The 21538-nt window shown below is 38.9% G+C and overlaps 1 protein-coding gene across 2 annotated transcripts in view; it reads left to right on the top strand.

Moving 5' to 3' along the window:
- Positions 1–21538, top strand: part of FBXW7 (F-box and WD repeat domain containing 7) — a 180950-nt gene that overhangs the window by 141693 nt on the left and 17719 nt on the right. For both annotated transcript variants that reach the window (XM_064510827.1, XM_064510826.1), the window contains exons 3-5: positions 6800–6882; positions 9899–10040; positions 17636–17770. In XM_064510827.1, coding sequence (XP_064366897.1) covers positions 6800–6882; positions 9899–10040; positions 17636–17770 — 360 coding nt within the window. The remainder of the gene's footprint in view (positions 1–6799; positions 6883–9898; positions 10041–17635; positions 17771–21538) is intronic.

Here is a 21538-nt window from a genome sequence, read left to right as displayed (position 1 = left end):
TTCATAGTGTATTTAAAAAGAAGAAGATCTCAAAATAATAGCAGTGCCCTTCTGTAGAGGAAAGGCTGCCCTGGATTACATTTTAAGGTGTTTAACATTTGTTATAATTTGTTTTTTTTTCTCTTCTTCTAAGACTTAGATGAGTAAGACCCTAGCATCTGCCTTTCTCATTGACTGAATGGGAAACTTAGGCTCTTAAATGTAGGTGTGCTAAACTAAGCCGTAGTTAAATGTCTAAAGCAGATGGCAGAAGTAGCCCTCTGTGGGGTCGGCTGCTTGCCTGAATGGGAGCATTTGGCAAATTAAATGAACTATGTGGTCAGATGAAGAGGTCAAATATAGAAGACAAAGCACTGACTGCTGCAGCTGCCCTAGCTAGATTACAGAGCAGAAGGGAAGTGTTTAAAACCAAGGCTGGTCCAAAATTGAAGGAGGGAAAAATAACTAAGCATCACTGTCCTTCCTGAGTCTTCCTCGCCATCTCCAGGGTAAACCTGATGCAGCTAAGGATTTAGCCCCACGTGATAAGTGCATTTGGTTTCCTGGATGGAAGAAAAAGCAATTTGATCAAACCACACACAAAAAATCCCTCTGAAATGTTTCTAGAGGAGTCAGTCTGCTTAATGGGAAAAGTACACAGAATCTGTTCTGGCATGGTCTTGAATGATGCATTTACCAATATTAATGGAGACACCATATTGCTCTACAGTTCCTCCTGCACACATTATGCTTATAACGCACATATGTGTATGTGATGTACCAGTTATGCACGTAAGCATTTTTTGCATTCCTTGGTTTAAACACCAGTACTTTTAAAATGCTGACTGTCCATTACCACAGCCAGACCATGCTGTGGTCTCCTCACTCAAAAATGTGTCTCCAACCAAAAAAACAAGAATGTAGTTTCTTTGGTCTGTTGCACTGTAATCTCTGTTCTTCTGGGGATTATATAGCTCTGCGGGTGATTTGTGTAATTCATTCTAGTCTTTCATTAGAAGTAATAGACGGTCTTAATTACAGCATGCCACATGACAAACTGGTAAAGGTGCTAGAAATGTTGCCAACAGGAAAAGAATTGGACGATGCGAAATTTTATTAATTAAGAGCTGGCAGTACTGACGGGAAATAAGATTGGACTTGCGTCCACTGGAAACTATATAATTTTGCTGTAGACATTTTTCCAAATGTCATGATATGTATGCTATTTATGGTTTTAAAAACTCTTGAAAAGTTATCTTCAGCTCAAACAAAATAAAACCAACCTTTGAAATTGAATATATGTGAAATAGGGAAAGAAACACAGCAACTTTCAATTTTTTTGCTTAAAATTTTTTTTATAAATTGTGGTCTGCCTCAATGTATGCTAATTTCTGATGAACACATACTTTATACTACAAAGTCAGTCATCTCGGAGCGTATTAAGTTACTGCAATAAAGATTATTGCAAACGTCAGTAAAGATATAAATGGATGCATCATCTCTGCTACTTGCTATGAGGCCCTCAAAAGCATCTAAGGAGCTGGACTCATTGCTCCACTACTACCTTTCCCAGAAGGCTACAGAGTGAAGTTGTGCAACTTGCACCACTGCTTGATTATCCGTGGTCTTGTGTCAGTTCCCCTCCACTCATGCAAAGTCTTAAATCATTTCTGATACTTTTCCTATAACTGAGAGCACGGTGTATTCATGACCCGAACCCTAGCCGAGGGGTTTTCCAAAGGCAAGAGTGCTACCCAGAGGTACACACTATTGAATGTAACTTCAGGTAGAGAGGGTGTTTCTCCATTTGCAGAGAATTGTAAAGCTACAGCAAAAAGTATTAAATGAAGTGAGATCCATATCCATATGCAATTCTTGTCTTCTGCTTCAAGAAAGGTTGAGTGCTAGACGAAAAGTAGTCACCATTAAAATGTCAAAATCTGTCAGTGATATCTGTATCTAAAATGAGGGAAAACCCAAAACCTTTTGTGTAGAATAAACATCTGATACATGAAGTTTTCTACCACTAGCAAATATTTTTTGCTGTTACTAGATGGGTGAGAGGTGAAGAAATTAGCAGTTAAGGCAGTAGGGTGTTTGGGTTTTTTTTTTTTTGTTTTGCTTTGTTTTACCGTGAGAGAATATCTGCCTATCATTATCAAAAGAGAAGGGATCAGCAGTAGCACTCCAAAAAAGAAGCAAATAGTAATTTCTAATTATCATTCAACTCATTGACTGCTTACGTTGAAGCACGTTTTGTTCAAAAGATAAATCCAGTTATGCTGTCAGGTTACCCTTGTCCTGGGGCTGGGGGGAGAGGCTGATCTGTGATGATTACTGGCCAGTGCCTGTTGTGGTGCTTGAGGAACTAACCGTTGTCACCTGTCTGCAGGCTGGAGAAAGGGCAAAGGTGGCTGGTAACATTATAGGGTACATTATGCATCATGTACATAAAGTGTTTTTAAATCCCCACAGTGATAATGTTCAACTCCTCCTTACTCTGATGATGGGGGTACTACTTTGCTTCCTGTGATGATTTAGTGCGTAGCTGCAGCCCATGTTTTTTCTTCCCCATTCACATGTGATGTGCTAGAAAAGGAAGACAGTAATAGTCTCCTGGGACATATACAGCTCAGTTCTTATCTGAGGTATGAAGTCAACTCAAGACCATTTTGTTCTCATAAAATATACAGCACTGCAGTTTAATGGATAATGGCATAAATGCCAAGATTTGATGGGCAGAACCATTTTCACTGGGAGACAGAAAAGGCTTTGAGGACTCAGTGTTGGCTTGGAGATATGTAAAACTGTATAGAAACGGCATCTTGCGTATTACGGTGTAGTGATTTTGCCTTATTTGCGTTTGCTGATTACCTAGTGCACTCTGACTGCTATAATTAATAATACATATGAGAATTTTTTAAAAAAATATTAATGAAGCTGAAGGGTCCAACAAAGTATTTCTCCTCCTTTGGATATGTGTAACTTCTCTACTTGTTTGTACCACTTTGGGTGATAAAGTAAGAGACGGTTTCCCCCAGAATCAATGGGCACTGACTGCACGTTTGCTCCTGCCTGCGTGTGTCAGTGTGGAGGGCCGCAGAGCACCTCCAGCTCCCACCGCATCTGGTGAAAATTAGAGGTGAACGTTGTGTCTTCAGGTTGTGTTCCCTGCACTGCTAAGTAGTTGGGCAGAAAACTTTCCCCCCCCCCCAAAAAAAAAAAAAACTGCGGCAGCTGGAGTCCCTGTTTGCATAGGAGAAGCTGCCCGGCTGCTGCGCCGGCTGCAGGTACCTGCCTGCGAGCCCCACCGCACGCTGGAAACTTCGGTGCCCTTGAGTACAGCCATAGGGGTGAACCCAGCAGGAATTATTGATGTGCACAAAGCAGGAAATGACGGGGAAAGGAGCAATTACTTTCTCTAATTATCTAGCGCTTTCCTTAAGGTTTCACCGAGGCGGAGGCGCCAGTCCTGCGGGAGAAGACCCGCACGGTGGCTTGGCGTAGCGCGATGGCTGTGTTTCAGGGCCAGGAGCGGTGCGTGTGCGCAGGCTGCTCCAGGTGCGCCGGCGACGCTGCGCTCAGGGAAAACCGGCACGCGTCTTGCAGCTTAGCCACTGTGATAGTAAATTAATATTTTAATGAATATTACATAATTGTCAGGCTGTTGCAACTCCCGAATCCTCAAAACCGGTTTATTGTTTAGCGAACAGAGGGTATTTCAGCACCCTTTCTTTTTTTTTTTCTTTCTGGCAAGCTGCGGCGTATTCCACATTATTTTAAAACCGGCTGCACTTTCGGAGCACCGCGCTGCGCCCGCCGCCATGTGACAGCGCGGCCGGGCTCGCCGGCTGTAATCGCAATGAGCGGCAACGAGCCGGCCCGCTCCGGCGGGAGAACCGCGAGGCGCGGGGAGGACGCGGAGTGACAGCCCGAGCCCGCCGTTGCGGAGGAGAAAGCGGGGGAAAAAATAAATAAAAAAGGAGCCCCCGCGCGCCCCCCAGTCCCCCCGCGCGGCCGTTACTCGCCGCCACGAGGAGGAGAGCGGTTAACTGCCCCCCCCGCGCGGCGAGTAACGGCCCTTCTCCACCCCCACCCCCCCCGCAGTGCCGCGCGCCGCCGCCGCCAGGCGCGCTGCGGAGGCGGGAGGGGGCGGGGCGGAGCGGGGCGGGCGCCGGGGGAGGCGGGCGGGCGGGCCGGCGGCAGCGAGCCGGGCTCGGCGCGGGCAGCACAGGGCAGGGCCGGGCGGGCAGAGCCGCCCCCGCGCCCCGGCCCCGCCGGGGTCCCCCCGCCGCCGCCGCCGCCGCCGCCGCGCCCGAGCATGTCGGCGCGGGAGGCGGTGACCTACCTGCCGGAGACGGGGCTGTTCTGCCAACGGCTGCCCGGCCGCCGGCCGCGCGCCGCGCCGCCGCCGCGGAAGGGGAAGCGCGCCGCCGCCGCCATGGGCTTCTACGGCGCCCTGAAGATGATCTTCTACAAAGTGAGTAGCCGCTGCGCGCCCGCGGAGCGGTGCGGGGAGCGGGGAGCGGGGGGGGGGGAAGCGCCCCCGCGCGGAGCCGGCGGCGCCAGCGCGTGAGGAGCCGCGCGGCGCTGCCCGGGCGGGAGCCGCAGTGCTGGGCTGCGCGGCGGCCGGCCGCCTGCCTGGGCTTCTCCCCCTCGCCTTTACCGCAATCTCAATTATTTCAATAAATCAGCGCTGTCTGAAGGGCTCGTGTTTTCTTAGTGACTGGCTAAATATTCGCAGGGGTGTTTCGCTCGGCTCTTTCTGGTCTCGAGGCGCACGAATGCCGTGCTGATGCCTAAATCCTGTCGCTAGACCTCTCTGCTGTCGAGAAAGTTTTATTGCCTTCCTATGGTAAAAGACATTTTCCGCCACGTATTTACTTAGCGTCTTCTGAGATGCTGAAAGTCTGTATGTGTCACGGACTTGACGAGAAAGTTCCCTACAATACCTGGAAAAAAACCCCAAACAGGAAAAATTGGCAAAATCATCATTAGGGAAATAAGTCTAGAACTGTATATTGTTTTCCTTGCTACCGTGAATGAGTAAATTACTGTAACTGCTTATACCACTGCAGGCTCTATGCTTATTTTTGATGTGTGCTTTTGAAAAACTACATCTCCCTCTTTTGAGAACCAGAAGAAGAATATAGCTGTTAGTATGGCAATCGTATCTGAGAAAGATGAGCTGAAAATAAAAATTTTCCTTTAACAGAAAAATCATTACTGAGAAGTCCATCATAAAACACTGAAATAGATGCTAAAGCACATCTTATTTAGGCTTCCAGTAAATTTGCTGGCTTGCTAGTCTAGTACAGTGATAAAAGATAATATTGATTATTTTTGCAACGCTTACAACTGGTTTTCTTGGGGGAAGTGCAGGGACTCCTCTTCCTGGGCTGCGGGGAAGCAGCAGATACGGTTGTGGTGGTGCAGCTGCCCGTGGGGCGGCTCCGGTTTAATGTTTGTATGGTGAATTGCTCTGAGAGTGTCCCATGTGTGTTGTAGCTGTTACCGTAAAAACGAGAATAGTTACCTTAGTTATAATTCCTTTATAACCAGTAGCGAAACAAAACACAAAATCTTAAATGACTGATTTTGAGGAAAGCTGTAAATATGAAAATATTTTAAAAGTGAAAAAAACAAAACAAAACAAAACTATGTGCAACTTAAGCTTCAGAGGATCCTGTTTGTTTTAGACCAGTAGATTGATACAATAAATGGTTAAATTAACGTTATGTTCTAACAGAGCATTAAAGAAAAATCAATCATTGTTACATGTTAGATGTCAACTTTTAAGCCATATATCTTAAATCTGAAATTTTGAAAAAAGGGGAAAAATAATAAAATCTAAATTGTTACACAGGTAGTTTATGCATTTTGCAGCTCACAGTTCTAAACAGCAGTAAGTATCTTTCTCCTGGTTAGTGTTGCCTATATCACAGCTACAAGGGGAAAAAAAAAGAACACCAACAAAAAAGCCCAGAAATTCCATTTGCCATAAATACATCTCATGGAGTCCAAAAACCTGTGGTTAAAGATTACCTAAGTATGTAGAAGGTAATCTTTATTTGTCTGACTGGATAAATATGGCTTTCACTAGTTCCAATCTCTTTGGTAATTTTTGCAGACTGGTTTCCCCTTTTAGCAGCTGCCCTGTTCATTATTTGTTTTTGATCATATCTAATTGTGGGTGACATTCACGACTGAGATTTAGTGTCTTTCATCCTTACCCTTTTTGTAAAAATGTCTGTTAATCTTTCAGTCAATTTTATTGCAGTTTTATAAATATTTTCAATATACTACTTTAAAATAAAGGGTTAGACAAAGAAATTATGTATTTGAATATTCTCTCTAGTGCCTAAAATGAACATTTGGTTCAATGCAGACAGGTTAGCTAAAATTCAACCATTTCCATGAGGCTGTAGAGTTAGCAATGAACCTGAACAGAACGAATTGAGGGGGTTTGGCTTCATTTTTCCCCTCTTTGGAGAGTAGAGAGAGAACAGTTTAGTAAATAAACCAGCGCAGAGTTGCGCACACTTCTTAATATTTGAAACGTGGACACCAAAAGAATGTTATTCTGATAGCTTTTGGACCTCCAAATGCCGTAATACATGTGTACACCATATAAAAACATGTGTCAAATATTATTAGTTGAAGACGGACTAAAACATTGCTTAAATTATCTTATGAATGTTAACTTTGTTGAAATTCAAAATTAAAAGGTAAAAGTGTATTTATTTTACAGAAGTTTGCATGAGTAAGGCCGGTCATGTAACTAAATCCGTGTTGTTACTCTTTTTACCTCACCTTGCAGATGAAGAGAAAGTTGGACCATGGCTCCGAGGTCCGTTCTTTCTCTCTGGGAAAGAAACCCTGCAAAGTCTCTGAATACACAAGGTAATTAAACGCAGTAAGAGATCACTGAATCATGATACTTGTATATATCCCATCTTTCGAATTTCTCAGCCTGATTCATAGCTCCTCTTAAGGTTAAGCACTGTAAAGAAGAAGAAGGGGTGGTAACAATTTTCACATGCTGCTTAGCTACTTTAAATTATGAAAACTGAAGATGAGTTTTAATGAAGTAGCCAGACTTGCATTTATTCTGTTGAGTTTTGTGTTTAATTCTTGATATAGTATGCTAATTTACTTTACTTTACTTCTGCCCTTTAGAGGGCAGAATTCCTAGGAATAGGTATAAAATCAATCACATTTTTTAAAAGAGACATAGTGATAAACCCTAAGACTGTTACAAACTGTGATCAAATGTATCACTTTGCTATGGCAACAAGAGTGAGAGAATGGAAATTCATGTAGGCAGAGCAGACCATCTGATCTTAACAAGAACACACACGTACTTGTTATCCACAATATGAAATTATTAAGGGTTCTAGTCTGCTTCCTTACTACTCCTAAATGGTACCATATTGCACAAATAACTGCAGTTATTTTGGAAGACTCCTTGCAGAATAAAGCACTACTAAACATGAGAAATGATGGTAGAATACGGTTCTGCATGCATGCGTTACAACTGCAGTTCTTACTACAGAGTTGCCATAACAATTGTTTTCTCATGTTACACTGCATTCCATCATTTTTGAATTTGCACCACTATACATTTTTTCCCAGTGATATGTATCAGCCCTCCTACAAGCGTCGTGCTTGCCACCTAAAGCTGGTTGGGGATGTTAATTCTTTTGAATACATTATTGTAGTACTCAGTCAGTGGTGGATCTTTTAAAAGTAACGTGTATTTTAGTCCTCTTCCTTTAAGAGGTTTATCAGATGATGTGTGAAAAGTTAGGATGATGTGGGAAAACAGGTTCCGTGATAGCTTTTCAGATGTGTAAATGCTGCGTTGGAGGAAAAAAGACCATGTCTCCTTGCTGAGAAATACGTGTTACAGCTTCCATGTCTCCCTCAAGTTGGTAGCTTTTCCAGTTATTCTGATGGAAAAACACTCTTGTTTGGCCACAAGTTCTTCATGTGACACACAGTCCTCTGCACTTGTGTAAAAGTAAACAATTTGGAAACTAAAATAGTATACCTTTTGTCAAGTATATCAGTCAAATTCAAAAGTAGCTCTGTATTTGACCTGCTTCCCCAGAAATTTGACTGGCTGTTTCAGACCAATGAAAGAATACAAAAAAAAATAAAGTATGAACAAAAATCTTGTTGTTAAATCTCATGTCAAAGGAAAGAGACTTTTAGCTCCTGTTTTGAATAGCTGTTTTTGACTGAGAACAGAAGAAGAAATTAAAATAATGTACAACTCTTCTACTGTGTAAAGCTCAAGGCTATGTATTGCTCAAATCCAATATAAGCCAAATTTAAGAGCCTTACTTTGGAGCTTAAATGATGGGCCTTTTGCTGGACCTTTGTACAGGTGATCAGAATGAGTGAGCTGTAAAAATACATTTTATTTTAAAAAAAAATGCTTTCTATTATTATTACTTGGATTTTGAGTCATTATGAGCATAAAAAAATCTTTAACATCTGGTGCTATCTCTTAAACTGTTTGATTATATTTTATTTAATAATGTTTAGGCAAATGATGCAGTTCTGGTATCTCCATGTTTTTATGTTCCTGAGGATCAGACAGTCTTTAAAACTGACAGGTCTGATGAACTTTGTTTGCATATAACAGGTAAAGCCAGTAAATAAATGTCATTAAAGGAAGATCCTTGATATGTGAAACAGTGTTTTTGCATCAGCTTCTGTTTCTATTTTTACTGAGTAAAATTATCAGTAAAGAAATAAGCTTATTCAGATCAACCTTTTCTTTACCAGTTTGTGTAAATGTTAGAACATGCTGTGATTGTTTTTCAGAAGCAGGAAGAATAAAATAGTGAAATATTTATACATTACGATGAGATAAATATTAAAATGAACCTCCCTTGCATCATTTGAAGCTATTTCTGTAGCCACTGAAATGTCAGTAAAACCCTGAAGCTCATATGTACTAAAAAGCTTGATTTATCATTCACGAAAGCAAAGTTTTTTTGGCGTCCCACTCTGTATTCACATTTTTCATGTTTGTGCAAACATTACTAGAGTTCCAGAGTTCCTGCTAGGGAATGTAACTTTGATATCCTGTGAACGAAGTAATTTATGTAGAATAAGAGAAAACGTGGCTGTATAGCTTTAAATTCCTATAATAGCAGCTTAATCCTAGCTTTTTCTTAACTTCCATCCCATATGAATGAGCTGTCTCTTAACATGTCAGAGTGGAAAAATCAAACTGTAATTGAGACAGTACCTAAGGCTTCTTTCCCCATTTACCTCAACATTCCTTTTAACTCCTGTGTCACTCCATCAACATGCGAGCTTTGAAATACTGTAGAATATTTCAAAGTCCAATTCCAATTTACTAAACCACTAAAATGGTTTGTTATTAATAGCTCTTTGTCAACAAAATGTATTAAGAGATACAAATATTTTTTTTTTTTTTCATTTGGCAGTGAAGCAGCAGTAGTGCATTTCACATATAGGTCAGACTCTGAACTCTGGTTTCCTACATCACCAGTCAGAAGGCACAAAGGGAGCCCGGAAGGAAAGGAAATATTCTGGAGAGAAAAGAAATACATATACACGCATCTTTAGAGAAACCCTTCTGGCTAGTAAATGCAGTGGTATTTTTTTGGTCTTGGAGGATGATCCCCATTTCCCACTCCCAGCTGGAAGATTAGTACTGCAGTGGTAGAAACAGCTGAATTGATGAAAGTGTGGAAACTGACCCCCGGAATGGCCAACAGAATATTTTTCATGTTGTTGCCTTGGTAATCTCTTTGCAGAAAGTTGAAGACTCCATTTTAATTAATAATTGCAACTTCTATACTATTTTTTTTCTGCAATAGAGCTCTAAATTTTCCTTAATGTTTTATTTGTGGCTTTAACTTTATTTGTATTACAGTACTACGGGGCTGGTGCCATGCTCTGCCACACCTACTACTTTTGGGGACCTGAGGGCAGCCAATGGCCAAGGACAGCAACGTCGCCGCATTACATCTGTGCAGCCACCTACGGGCCTCCAGGAATGGCTGAAAATGTTTCAGGTAACCAGTGCTTAGAGAAATAAACTTCTGAAAGAGCCTACCTCTGTGATTTAAGTAAAAGGTTGCTTCAGTAAAGGTGGTCAGTCTGCTTAATATGTTCCAGAATGTGTCTGTCACTGATTTCGCGTACTGTTGAAAACATGAATGGTCATCAACTTTAAAGAAATATGGTTGCCCATTTCAGCTAGTTACTGTACAGATTCACAATAAATACTGTTTTCTCTGTTTTCTGAACAAAATAGCTGCTACTGTGCAGTACTTTCACATTTTCTGCAAATTTTATCCGACATGTAATGGCTGCTTCCATGGCCTCAAGCTAATGTGAGACATTTTCACTTGGAGACTAGTAAGAGTTAGAGCATGGTTTGCTTTAGTGTAGGTATAGCACTAAATTTGTCATAAGTCTGTTGTCTTCTAAGAGAGAAAGATATAATTAACAAAAATATCTCAGATTAAAAGGAAACTTGGTGTTTATTTTTACTGATCTTTGAATCCTGAATGCAGTGTTAGCTGATGAGTGCACATACAATTGAAAGGCAGGGAAGAAAGCTTTTGTGTGTCCTTTAAGCAGCCTAAAACTTATTCAGACAAAAAAAAAAAGGTGTGAAGGACAGTGGTATGCACCACTTGAATAGATGGGTACAGAAATCTGCATGGATGCCAATTTGATAATAACTACATTAATTTTGTGTGCATTAATACAAAGACAGTTTTGCACAGGCCTGTGTTCCTACCGCATAAGCTGTGTCATGGAGATTTCTTACTGTGCAGTTTTGCTATGTATTTTTAAGTAGTGGGCAGGAGTCCAAGTCATTGACTTGAAAAATGAAAATATTATTTGGTGGTATCTTGAGTAGTAAACTGTTGCTTCTAAAAATGTTTTCAAAAGCAATAAATCACCTGTACAGGAGTTGTTTCATTTATTACTAACAGGCATTTTCAAAGATAGAGTAGCAACATGGTAGACGTTACAGCGAACACACAATTTTGTAGGCAGAAGCATGCTTTTGGATGCATGCTGCCACATGATACAGTTGATCTCAATAAATGTCAGTTTTGAACATTAAAATAGTAATGTAAAACTCCTTCCCTCTTTGTTTCTGCATATTTAAAGTCTGTTTAAAACAGTGGAAATTTGGAATTAGATATTCTTGTATGTGTCATTCAGTTTCTTATAAGTACTCAGATTTAATTATTATGATGTATCTTTATTAAGACTGTTCATAGAAAGATGTCTTTTTTAACCCCTAAAAATCATATTTGAATGGTACTTTGTTTATGTGATACTTACTGATGCTACATTGTATTTTAACATTTTGTTAAGGTAAAAGCCTTTGCACTAACAAAAGCTATTTTATTTGTTATCTTAGGTGCTTAATGTGCATTTTCTCACATAAGACCACTAGTTATCAATCGTTCCATATTTTAGAAAAAGATTATGAAAGGCTGAATGTTTGAGAGAGTGGTGCAAGCAGTCTTGGCACTAAAAATGATGCTATCAGCCGTTTCATCACAGATAGGAAAAGAAGTCTGCAAGCCCATGGAAATTTTGCTTGTAACTAGGTTGTCATTATGTTAGGCTTACAAATTTTGGTTTAGTAATGGAAAAAACATGTTCTAATAAATATATAATTAGATACTATAGTCTTTTTTTCAAAATATTCAGTTGCAGTATTAAATTCCTGAACTCTGATTTGGACTCTTGAGAGAGAGGGCTCTTTCATAACTGGAGATCATCTAGTAGGATGCAGTGATTACTTCTGTCACTTAGCTTTTATTGTATTCATGAAAGGGGGGGGGGTCCCTTATTTCAGAACCAAAAGCTTTCAAAGTCATGTAGCTGCATTTCAATGATACATCTCCTTGGCTAATTAATGCCAAGCTACCTCACTCTCGTGTGTTTATTTTCCATGTGAAATTTATTTACTAAGTTTAAAAAAAAAAAAGGGACAGGTCTTAAACAGCTAAATGATAAAAGCACAGCCTCAAAATAAGGGGACCTAACTGCCCAAAAGGTTGTAATTAAATGATGCATGTAGCAGCATTCTTGCAATACAAAGTTTTTCCCATATGGAAACACAAATAGGAGGACTTTTCTTTTTATGTACTTTATGCCTGCTGAACCTGTTTAAAAGCACTATCTTATTTTATATGAAAATATATTTCCGATCAATTTTAAAGCTAAATTTCCAGGAGCACATTTGCTGGACATATGTACTGTTTTCAAGGTAGAACTGTCCTTTGGCACAGAAGCTGACAATAACAAGTGATACTCAGCTATAATTATTTGGAGGTCCCGCACCTGAACACTGGCATTCAATCATTATCCTTGGTTATTTTTTCAAATTAAAAACTGAGACTACTCTTCAAATTCCGAGAAAGCCAAAGATGTCCCTTAAAAGTTTTTATTTTTTTTAATGTTATTGCTGCTATTACGTTATCTAATTGACCTAAGTCCAGTATTTTGAACATGACAGAAACTAATGCAGAAAGGAGAAATGATTGGAAAAGTGTTTGCATTTCCCCCTTGAAAATGCAGTTGTGTATTGATCCCAATGGAATTTCGTTTAGAACCAAAAATAGAAAAGTATTTTGATAGGTTCAAACCATTTAAATTTAAAGGCCTATTTATTTATTCTGTTTTGCAATCACTCTTGGCTTCAGATCCTCAGGTTTTAATATCCACTGTAAGATTTTTAAAACTGAGTGCCCCACCATATCTTTACAAGATTATTTTCTTTTAAAGAAACTTTATCTTATTTAGAGCAGAAAATATTTTTAAGTCACTGCCAAATTCTTGCCATTAAAAATATACCTACTTCATGCTCAACTCAATCAGAGACAGTACTGCTTTAAATACTAAATTCTACCTTTCTGTTTTCATTCATCCTACTTACATATGCAGTGTTGGGTTTTATTTATTTAATGTGATCAAAATTTTGAATTTTCTTGGAAATAAGTTGGGTGGGTACATGGTGGTGTTCAAAACTTGTTCCATGCACAGTAAGTGGAGGCAATCACTTTGAGGAGCTAGTGAACGTTATTATTTTGCCTGAAATTGGAAGCATTTTTCCCTTGGTGATTTTGATAGTGCACATCTTAAGACATCATCAGCTTTGAAAAAGCCTTTTGCCACTTCTGGCTGGCAAGAGTACTGTTTCTTTCTTTCACTTAAACAGTTGGCTATGCCACCTTAATTCAAATGAGTTGCTTAGGATTCTCCAGTTCTTTCTCTTATTTGAAGGAGGCAGTAAAAATAACCAGCATTGCAGCATTTTTTAGTTTATATTCTTTCAGGACTAATTCAAGGTTCTGGTATTTATGTGCAGCTCCTCTACCCAGAATGGGAAGAGCCACATGACAACATACTGCCTTTGGCTGCCTCTCCATTTACATTTTGGTGCAGAGCAGTAGTGCAAAAGCAAATTTCTTGATTATCTTTGCTTGTTTCACACTGGTTTGGGTCTTGGGGCAGTTTCGGTGTATATGAACTGGGCTTCCTTCAGAGAAAACTCTACCTGAAGCTGCTGCCTGATCCGTGACAGGGCCATGCGGGCCTGAATCAGCTACTGCTCCTCCATGCAGGTTCGAGGCACATGTGCTGCATGTGCTTCATTCAGCCCTGGGGACCAGACTGCTCTGGATGAGGTCTCAGGTATTGGTCAGTACAGGGCACACGGCAGCACCAGCTGCTCCTGAACCACTCCTGTCCTACCAGCTGACTTTGTTGCACTGGATTTTGCTCATGTGCTGTTTTCATCCAAACCAAGATACCTTCGAGATGGAGGATGACAGGGTTCTCCCTATCTAATGCAGGACTCTGCTATGCCTTCAGGATCAGGAAGAGCCTTTTCCATAGGGCTCTGTAAAACAACAGACCTCTGTTGATGGAACTCAGTAACAGTGAACAGCACCCTAAAATTAAGCCAGAAAAACAGCATGTTTAAAGAAGGTGTCCTAAATGTACCTGTAATAGAAGAAGGATCTAATTGCTTCAAACTGGAGTGAGCGTATCAGAGCTGCGTGGTAGAAGAACATAGGACATGGTAGAGTAGAGGCACAGATACAGAAGGAGATAATAAAGGGGTAGCTGGCAAGTCAGGCAGGAGTGATGAGGTGCAAGTTGTAGAAGCAGCAAGATGTTATTTAGATTAATATAAAGCTGTTTGGCATGCCTGAAAAGGAAGGAAAGATGTTTAAACATAATAGCAGTAGGGAAAATTAAGGGATAGTTTTCAAGTAGGTAGTGCTGTGGTTGCAGTTAACTGCACACTGAATGATGGAATGGTATCAACCACCAAAAGGCCTCGGCTGACAAATGAAGTCCTCCCCCATCCCCCCCGAGGGAATTGGAGGGATTGTTTGTTTAGGAATCTCAAATCTTTCAAAGAGCAGATCAGAAGCAGCACTTCTTCTGGGTTTCCAAGGGGTATGTGAATGAATCCTGGGGTTAATTTTTTCTAGAGAAACCCTTGCCCATCATAAAAGCTTTATTTTAATTTTGCATTAAAATTAAACTTAAGTTTTCAAGACCAGCAAAATTAATTATACAAATGCATTTTAAAGATATAGCATATTCCTTAGAAAGATCTTCAATTTAAAGGGAATCACCTGGTAGAAATCTAAGGAATCTGGGCACTTTACCAAGTGTCTCAGAGCTCTCTGGTCATCTCAAATGTTTGAAACTTTGCAAACTGTTTGGCACCATGTACTTTTTCTTCCTCTTCTCAGACGTGAGTTGTTCACTATTGTTTCTCATAAAAGCCACACATTTATTCCTTCCCTTCTCTGTCTCTGCTCAATGTGCTACATGCAGTTTTTTGTAAACAGGTCAAGCTGTGGGGTCCAGAAATGCTAATTTACTAGGGGTAAAGTCATGCCTTCATTAATAGAAACAGTTGTGTTTATCTGGCAAGACTACTCACTTCATGAAAATTTTCCATGCCAAACATCTCCCTCAGAGACCCCTTATTGACTGTAGTTGGGGGTTTGTTTGTTAAAGGGAAAGACTAAGGGGCCAACGGCCTAGAGAAAACATCTTTTAGCAGCTGATTACTGAAAAAGAGCCCATAGCCATCCCCTAATGATGAATGTACAGATGAAAAATGGTACTGCTTTTATTCATCAGCATCTCTTTCCCAGGGTATCTTTTCTGTTCAGTTCTGTATTGTATTTTAAAAACTGAAATGCATACGTGTAAGAAAGTTACAGATTAAAATAATGTACAGTGAAATTATTATTATTTAATAACATGTTCAGAATTGCAACAAATGTTTGCCACAGCAAAAAACAATGGTATTCAGGTTGAGTTACTTTAATTCAATAAATATAGCTGCTTACAAATTCAGTAGAGTGACCTTGGAAATTTATATTATGATAAAGTAACACAGATACTATTTTCCCCTTTTTATTCTCCTGAATTCAAACACTGTTGACAGATAAGATTAAATATGCCAAACAATTGTACATAATACTAGCTAAGCTTTGGGTTAATGAAACAAACAACAATTGGAAAGTTGGTGAGATAAACAGTTCTTCTGTGCATGTTTTACAGAGAACTGTTCTTTGATGCAAATGTTTCTATTGAAAGAAATTTACAATAAAAGCTGTTTATAACAGCACCTTTGTAACTTATGCTAAGAGGTTTTTCGTTTCTTTTTTACATTCTGAGATACTGGATATGAGACACACAAATGCATATCTCATATCATGACAGTATACATATGCATATGCGTACGTGGGGTATTTTCTTGCTAGCTTACACCATCTTGCCAGTTGCCAACAGTGTGTACAAAGGCCCAAGTCATAGGAACTTCCTTCTGCTCCAAGGTATGGTTCTCCAGCAGGCTGTGCAGATGGTATCCTTACGTATTGCTGTGCACCCAGGACAACTTTTTTGTTTCTTTTCCTTGTTTTTTTTCTTTCTTTTTTTTTTTTTTAATCCTGTTAGTGATTTCAGTTACCCTGATTCATTAGACTATTCTGTATCTTCCATGCACTTGCTGTAGAGCAAGAGCATGGAAGTGGTGTAAGTAGGTTCCTACACGCTGGCTGTTTTGTTGAACTGTCCAAGCACCTGCTCACGCCGTAACTAAATCAGCCTGAAGTTGCTTGCACTGAACTGATGGAATGGGGTCATCTGAAAGGCGGGGTGGGGGCTGGGGGGGTGTCATCATTTGGGTAAATGATACTTTTCTTGACATTGTGAATATTTTGACATTTTAATTAGAGAGGGAGAAATAATGCAACATGATGATCTTTCTGCAGCAAGAAAAGCAGGGTATTTATATGGTTTTTGTTCACCTTTGAAAATTCCATCCTCAACTTGTCTCATTTGGTGTCCAGAAACTTTACAATACATAAATGCTGTAGGATTGTGGAGAACAGAGTTAATAGTCAAAATCAAATCCAGAGAACAGAAATTTACAGCGTGACCGGTAAGGGTGCTGAGGAACATGGCAGAGTGGTACAGAATTCCTAATTCTAATGTGCTTTTTTTTTTTTTCTTCTTTTTTAATTTCAGTTAGCCTCTTACCATAACTGATATAATTTGTATGTGCTAATTTGCTTGTAAATGTCACTCTAGAAGACATTCAAGAATATGAATGTGAATCTGTTCTGAAAAACCGTGATGTCTCATTTTCTCTCCTCTCTAAGGCTTTATTCATGCTCTAATTCTGTTGCTAAATCAGTTAGCAGTGTCTGTTGTTTTTTCCTTTAGAAATTATTTTTTCTTTAAATTGTTTTTGCATAACAAATCAAAACCCTTTGATGAGCACAGAAGACTTTAAGACATGCTTGTCAGATGTGCGGTATATTCAGTTATTAATTTTTTTTTTTTTTTTTTTTTTTTTTTTTACAAATGATGCTGTTAATCTGCTAAACTCTCAGATGAGTGCCTTGTTAAAATCTTCAAATTTTATAGTGCACGTTAGTAAAAATGTGAAGCAAGAAAATTACCAGTCAAAATTCCCTGTTTATTCAAGTGTAAATTGATATTTACAAAATATATGTTGGTTTACAGCCAGGATTCTGAAATACAGCACTGTCACTTAGGGACATACGGTCGTAATAAGCATGCAATGAGCCTTTCAGAGAAAGTGTCTTGTCTTTCCTTTACTATGGTTTCATTTAAGTTTTTGGGCTACTTGATGAAAACATTAAGGTTAAAAGTTACCATCTTACTTGAATGCACGGGGCGGGGGGAGAGAATACTGTTGCAACCCCTTCATTGTCAGTAATATGTGCCTAGAGTTCATCAACTAAAAAGAAGTTTGATTAATTATTATTATTAAATATTATTACCTGTTTAATTACTGATTTTTGTATGTGTGAATATAACAAATCCTTTCTTAGCTTAAGATTCAGTGTAGTAATTTTGAATATTTTGTGTTGATTAAACGTCTCATTTTTCTGTAATTAACAGAAGCATTTATCTTGCTGGCTTCTTACATGTTTGTATATAGGCCTACAAGGAAACTTAACTTGCCTGTTTCACAAACCAACAATACTTATTAGTGATTAATGTAAACCAAACTAGTGTATTACACTAAATTGATGCTTTCCTTTTTTTTTTTTTTTTTTTTCCCTTGCAGAGCTGGAGTGGACCAGAGAAATTACTTGCTTTAGATGAACTTATTGATAGTTGTGAACCAACACAAGTAAAACACATGATGCAAGTGATAGAGCCCCAGTTTCAAAGAGACTTCATTTCCTTGCTCCCAAAAGAGGTGAGAAAAATCAGTTAACATGGGACAATGCAGTGCATCACCTGCCACCTTTTAAATACTTCTGTGCTAATTATGGTATTTGTTTTTTGTTAATTTAGTGCTGTAAACTGATGTTGAAGAGGGCTGCAAGTTGATACACTGTAGTTTCAGGTTAACATACATCTATATTTCAGTAAGCTTTTAGATACTAGGAGACATGGATGACTTCTTTAAACAAACCCCAGTGGCTTTAAAAATACCTACATACCTTAATTGGGCTGACTACGCTTGTTAATTTGAGAACTAATTCTTTTAGAACTTGCATACACAAAATTTCCTCTGGATACAAGCAGTCACTGCACATTATTCTGTAAGTATAAGCATTATTGTTTAGTGCATTTGGGGGGAGGGGGTGAATGCTATCTTTGAGTTTATTTTAAACAGCCTGAGCCCTAAAGACCCTACAAAAGAAAAGAAAAGTAAAACCAGAAAACCCCTTTTTTGCTAACAATAGAGTCAAATCCTAGTTAAGCCGATACTTGCAGTATATTCTTCAACTGCAAATCAAATATAGTTCATCAGGTTAAACAGAAACTAAGATTTAGATATAAATGTTTGTGGTTTCTAGCATGTGGTTTGTAGCATTTTGCTCACAGAAGAATAACTCTTGATATCTTCACAACTAGAACATGGGAGTGGATATGACAGCTTATAAACCTAGTTTGCTACAGTTATTAGGCCTTGACCCCAAATAATTTTTGGGAATGGGAACTGGTTTTGTTGTTTGGAGTAGGGAGGAAATTCATTTTGTTTTTTTTCAGATCCACTATGTGTTGGGTTTTTCTTGTGAAAATTTTCATAATGAGTTCTGGTATTTTTAAGTCTTTGTTTACTAACACATTTGAAATCAAGTTCTTGTAGATACTCTGGTGCAAGTATTCAGTTGTTATGTTTGATATGATCTTATTAACTATGCAGAAGACTGTTTCGTATCTCCATTTCTTGACATTCTTTTTGGAGTGTATCCTATTTTTGAAATATTTAGATGTAAATCACGCTTCTTTTATACACTATCATATCTTCAAGAATTAGGAAATGACACAGACTTCCCTTTGGTTTTGCTACTTAGCTTTTATTAGGGTTGGAAGCAATTTATGCCATAAATATTAACTTAGTACACATGATATGAGAGAAATATTTGCAGAAAAACTTTAGTGGTAGCCTGCTTCATATATTTAGAGGACATGGAACGGGGGGAGGGGAGGTGTGGAGTGCTGCAGTAAGACCTCTACATTGCTGCCGTATTTCTAGAGAAACTGCCCAAAGCAGCCTTAGATCAGAAGCAGAAGAAGGAAGCAAGACTTTGTTTTGAGAACACAGAAGATAGTTTGTCACTTCTGCACTTACTAAATCTGGAAATTGAATACATGTAATAGACAATAATTCACAGTTCAGTTGCCTTTGCATGATTTAGTGGCAAAACTAACCCAAGTACAACTAGCAATCTGGTTATGTTGTGACTAGCGATCATGTTATGTTACTTCAATTTAGCAATTTCTTCACAGAAGAGGTATGCTCTTTAGCTGTAAAACTCTTTACCTTTTCTTTATTTTTCCTGATTCTGTTGTAAACTACTTGTGTTTAATTTAATTTATTTTTAGTGTTTATTTTCTTGCCTGTTGAAACCAGAATATTGTCAGGTGTCTAGTTTCATTGAAAGGCTGACTTCAACAGTTAAGCTGGCTTAAGAAATCGTTTTTCCCTCCTCACCTTCCCCCCCTCAGTCACTGCCATCCTGTCATTAAAATTAACTGAGTTAAACACACAAACAAAAACCCCAGCACCAAATTATCTCCACCATCTCCTCTCCTCTTTGAAGATTATTGTTAACCTAGATTTCTTGAGTGATTATGATTTATGGCTCTTCCCCTCCCCGGCTACTCAAACTTTGTCAAATAGGGGGTGACCAACTGAGCTGTAGGTGCAAGAAGAGGCTGGTAGGGTCAGTAATTCTGTAAACAGGCTTCCCTATCAATCAAAGCTAGTATCCTGTGAAAACACACTCTCTGAGTTGTCTTTCTGCATTAGTACCTATGGCTATCTGCAGTATTGTCATATGTAATGCTGTGATTTTCTTTTCGCTTAGCAGAACATGAAGATGATTTGGATAGGAGGGCTCTCCTTCAAAGATGTATTCAGCAATAGAAAGACAGTACTTAATACCTGAATAACCAAGCAAATGTTTGCTTTCCTTCTGAAGAGACATGTAGTCAAACAGTTAATCATCTCAAATGGATATTCTTGTTTTTCTACTGAGACATGAGAAATAATCATTGAAATTACTGGTTTGTGAAAACTAGGTCTAGAAATTCACCAAAGAAATTTTGTGGGTGCCATGTGTATGTGAATGAAAGAGCGAGTGAGAGACATCATTTGGTATTATTAACGCTACAAAGGAGAGTAGTCCTAAATACAGTCGAGTTAAAGGCCAGATCTTTGCTACCTGAAGTTTTCTTAGGACTAGATCCATGGCTGAGAAAAAGGAATACCATCTACCATCTTTTTTTTTTTTTTTTTTTTTTGCACTCCTAATCCTAAAGTCAGCTGTGGACTGTTGACCCCAATATATTTATCCATATATAGTCTAAAATAATGCTCCCCATATGTAACCTGTTTTAAAATCATTTGGCTCACGGGTTTTAATTAACAACATCTTCAGCAAATGTCTGTACCTGTATAAACAGGACATATATTTAACAAAGCCTTCTGTCAGTTAAAGAACATCCTGCGTAGTGGAAAGGATCTATATTATGTTTGAGTCTTGCTGCATGCAACACACTCTGATGTGAGTTAGGAAAGTCCACTTCTTAAATCATTTTGTGTATCAAGAATTAAGGACAGAAAGTCTAAAAGGGCAGGTCCAGTTTCTGCTCTCGTAATAGAGATTCTCACCCCAATCCTAAATTTTGACTCCAAAACTGAGTAGGGACATAATGACTATTCCTGAACTTTATAGCCAGGGATGCATAAGGGATCTAATGTGTAACTTAGACACAGATTGCTCAAATGTGGAACCTTAAGTACTTGATGTGAGCGGCAGGTGATGATTTCCTACAAGGTATGCGTACAATCAAAATGCAAACTGTTCTGGCATACTGAATTTTTATTTCCTGCCCAGTCATTGAGTGGTCTAGATTACTAAAAGTAAATGCTTCTCATATAATAAGGTCAAAAATCTGCTGAGGTCAAATGCCTACAGTTTTGACTTCCTTTCTGAATTTCAGTCCGTGCTTGTTTGTTTGAAGGGCAAATTCTATTTATATACAGTAAAACTCCAGCTAAAAAAAAAAATAAAAGTCCTAAACAGAAAGAGATATGTCAAACAGACATAAAAGTGGATGATCTGATTTCCCTGACAACTTTTGCATCCTAGTAGTTACTGACAGAGCCCAATATTTCAGAATGTGAGTAGTTCTGTGCTTCACTTATTTATCAATATTGTTGCCTCTGCACAGTTGTTAGCCATGGAAAGGGCTTACCTGCCACTTCTTACATTTTTATTTTCAATAACTGGTAGATGCATCGCTCCTGTCCAATGGAAAAAACGTAATTATTTGTGATACCATTAGGGATATTGGTTTCTGTACTTTGGATTGTGTTTTAGATACTTCTGCCCCTGTTCAAGACTCCAACACATAGGAAGATTTATGTTGCAATTTTTCAGATTTTTTTCAGGGTCGTTATATGGCCTAGCCCAGTCGGTTGAGATCTGAATTCTTCCAGTAACCT

This window comes from Dromaius novaehollandiae, chromosome 4 (genome assembly GCF_036370855.1).
Source record: "Dromaius novaehollandiae isolate bDroNov1 chromosome 4, bDroNov1.hap1, whole genome shotgun sequence".
NCBI classification, from domain to species: Eukaryota; Metazoa; Chordata; class Aves; order Casuariiformes; family Dromaiidae; genus Dromaius; species Dromaius novaehollandiae.
The sequence above is the reverse complement of the archived record's forward strand: the minus strand, read 5'-3'. Positions and strand labels throughout refer to the sequence as shown.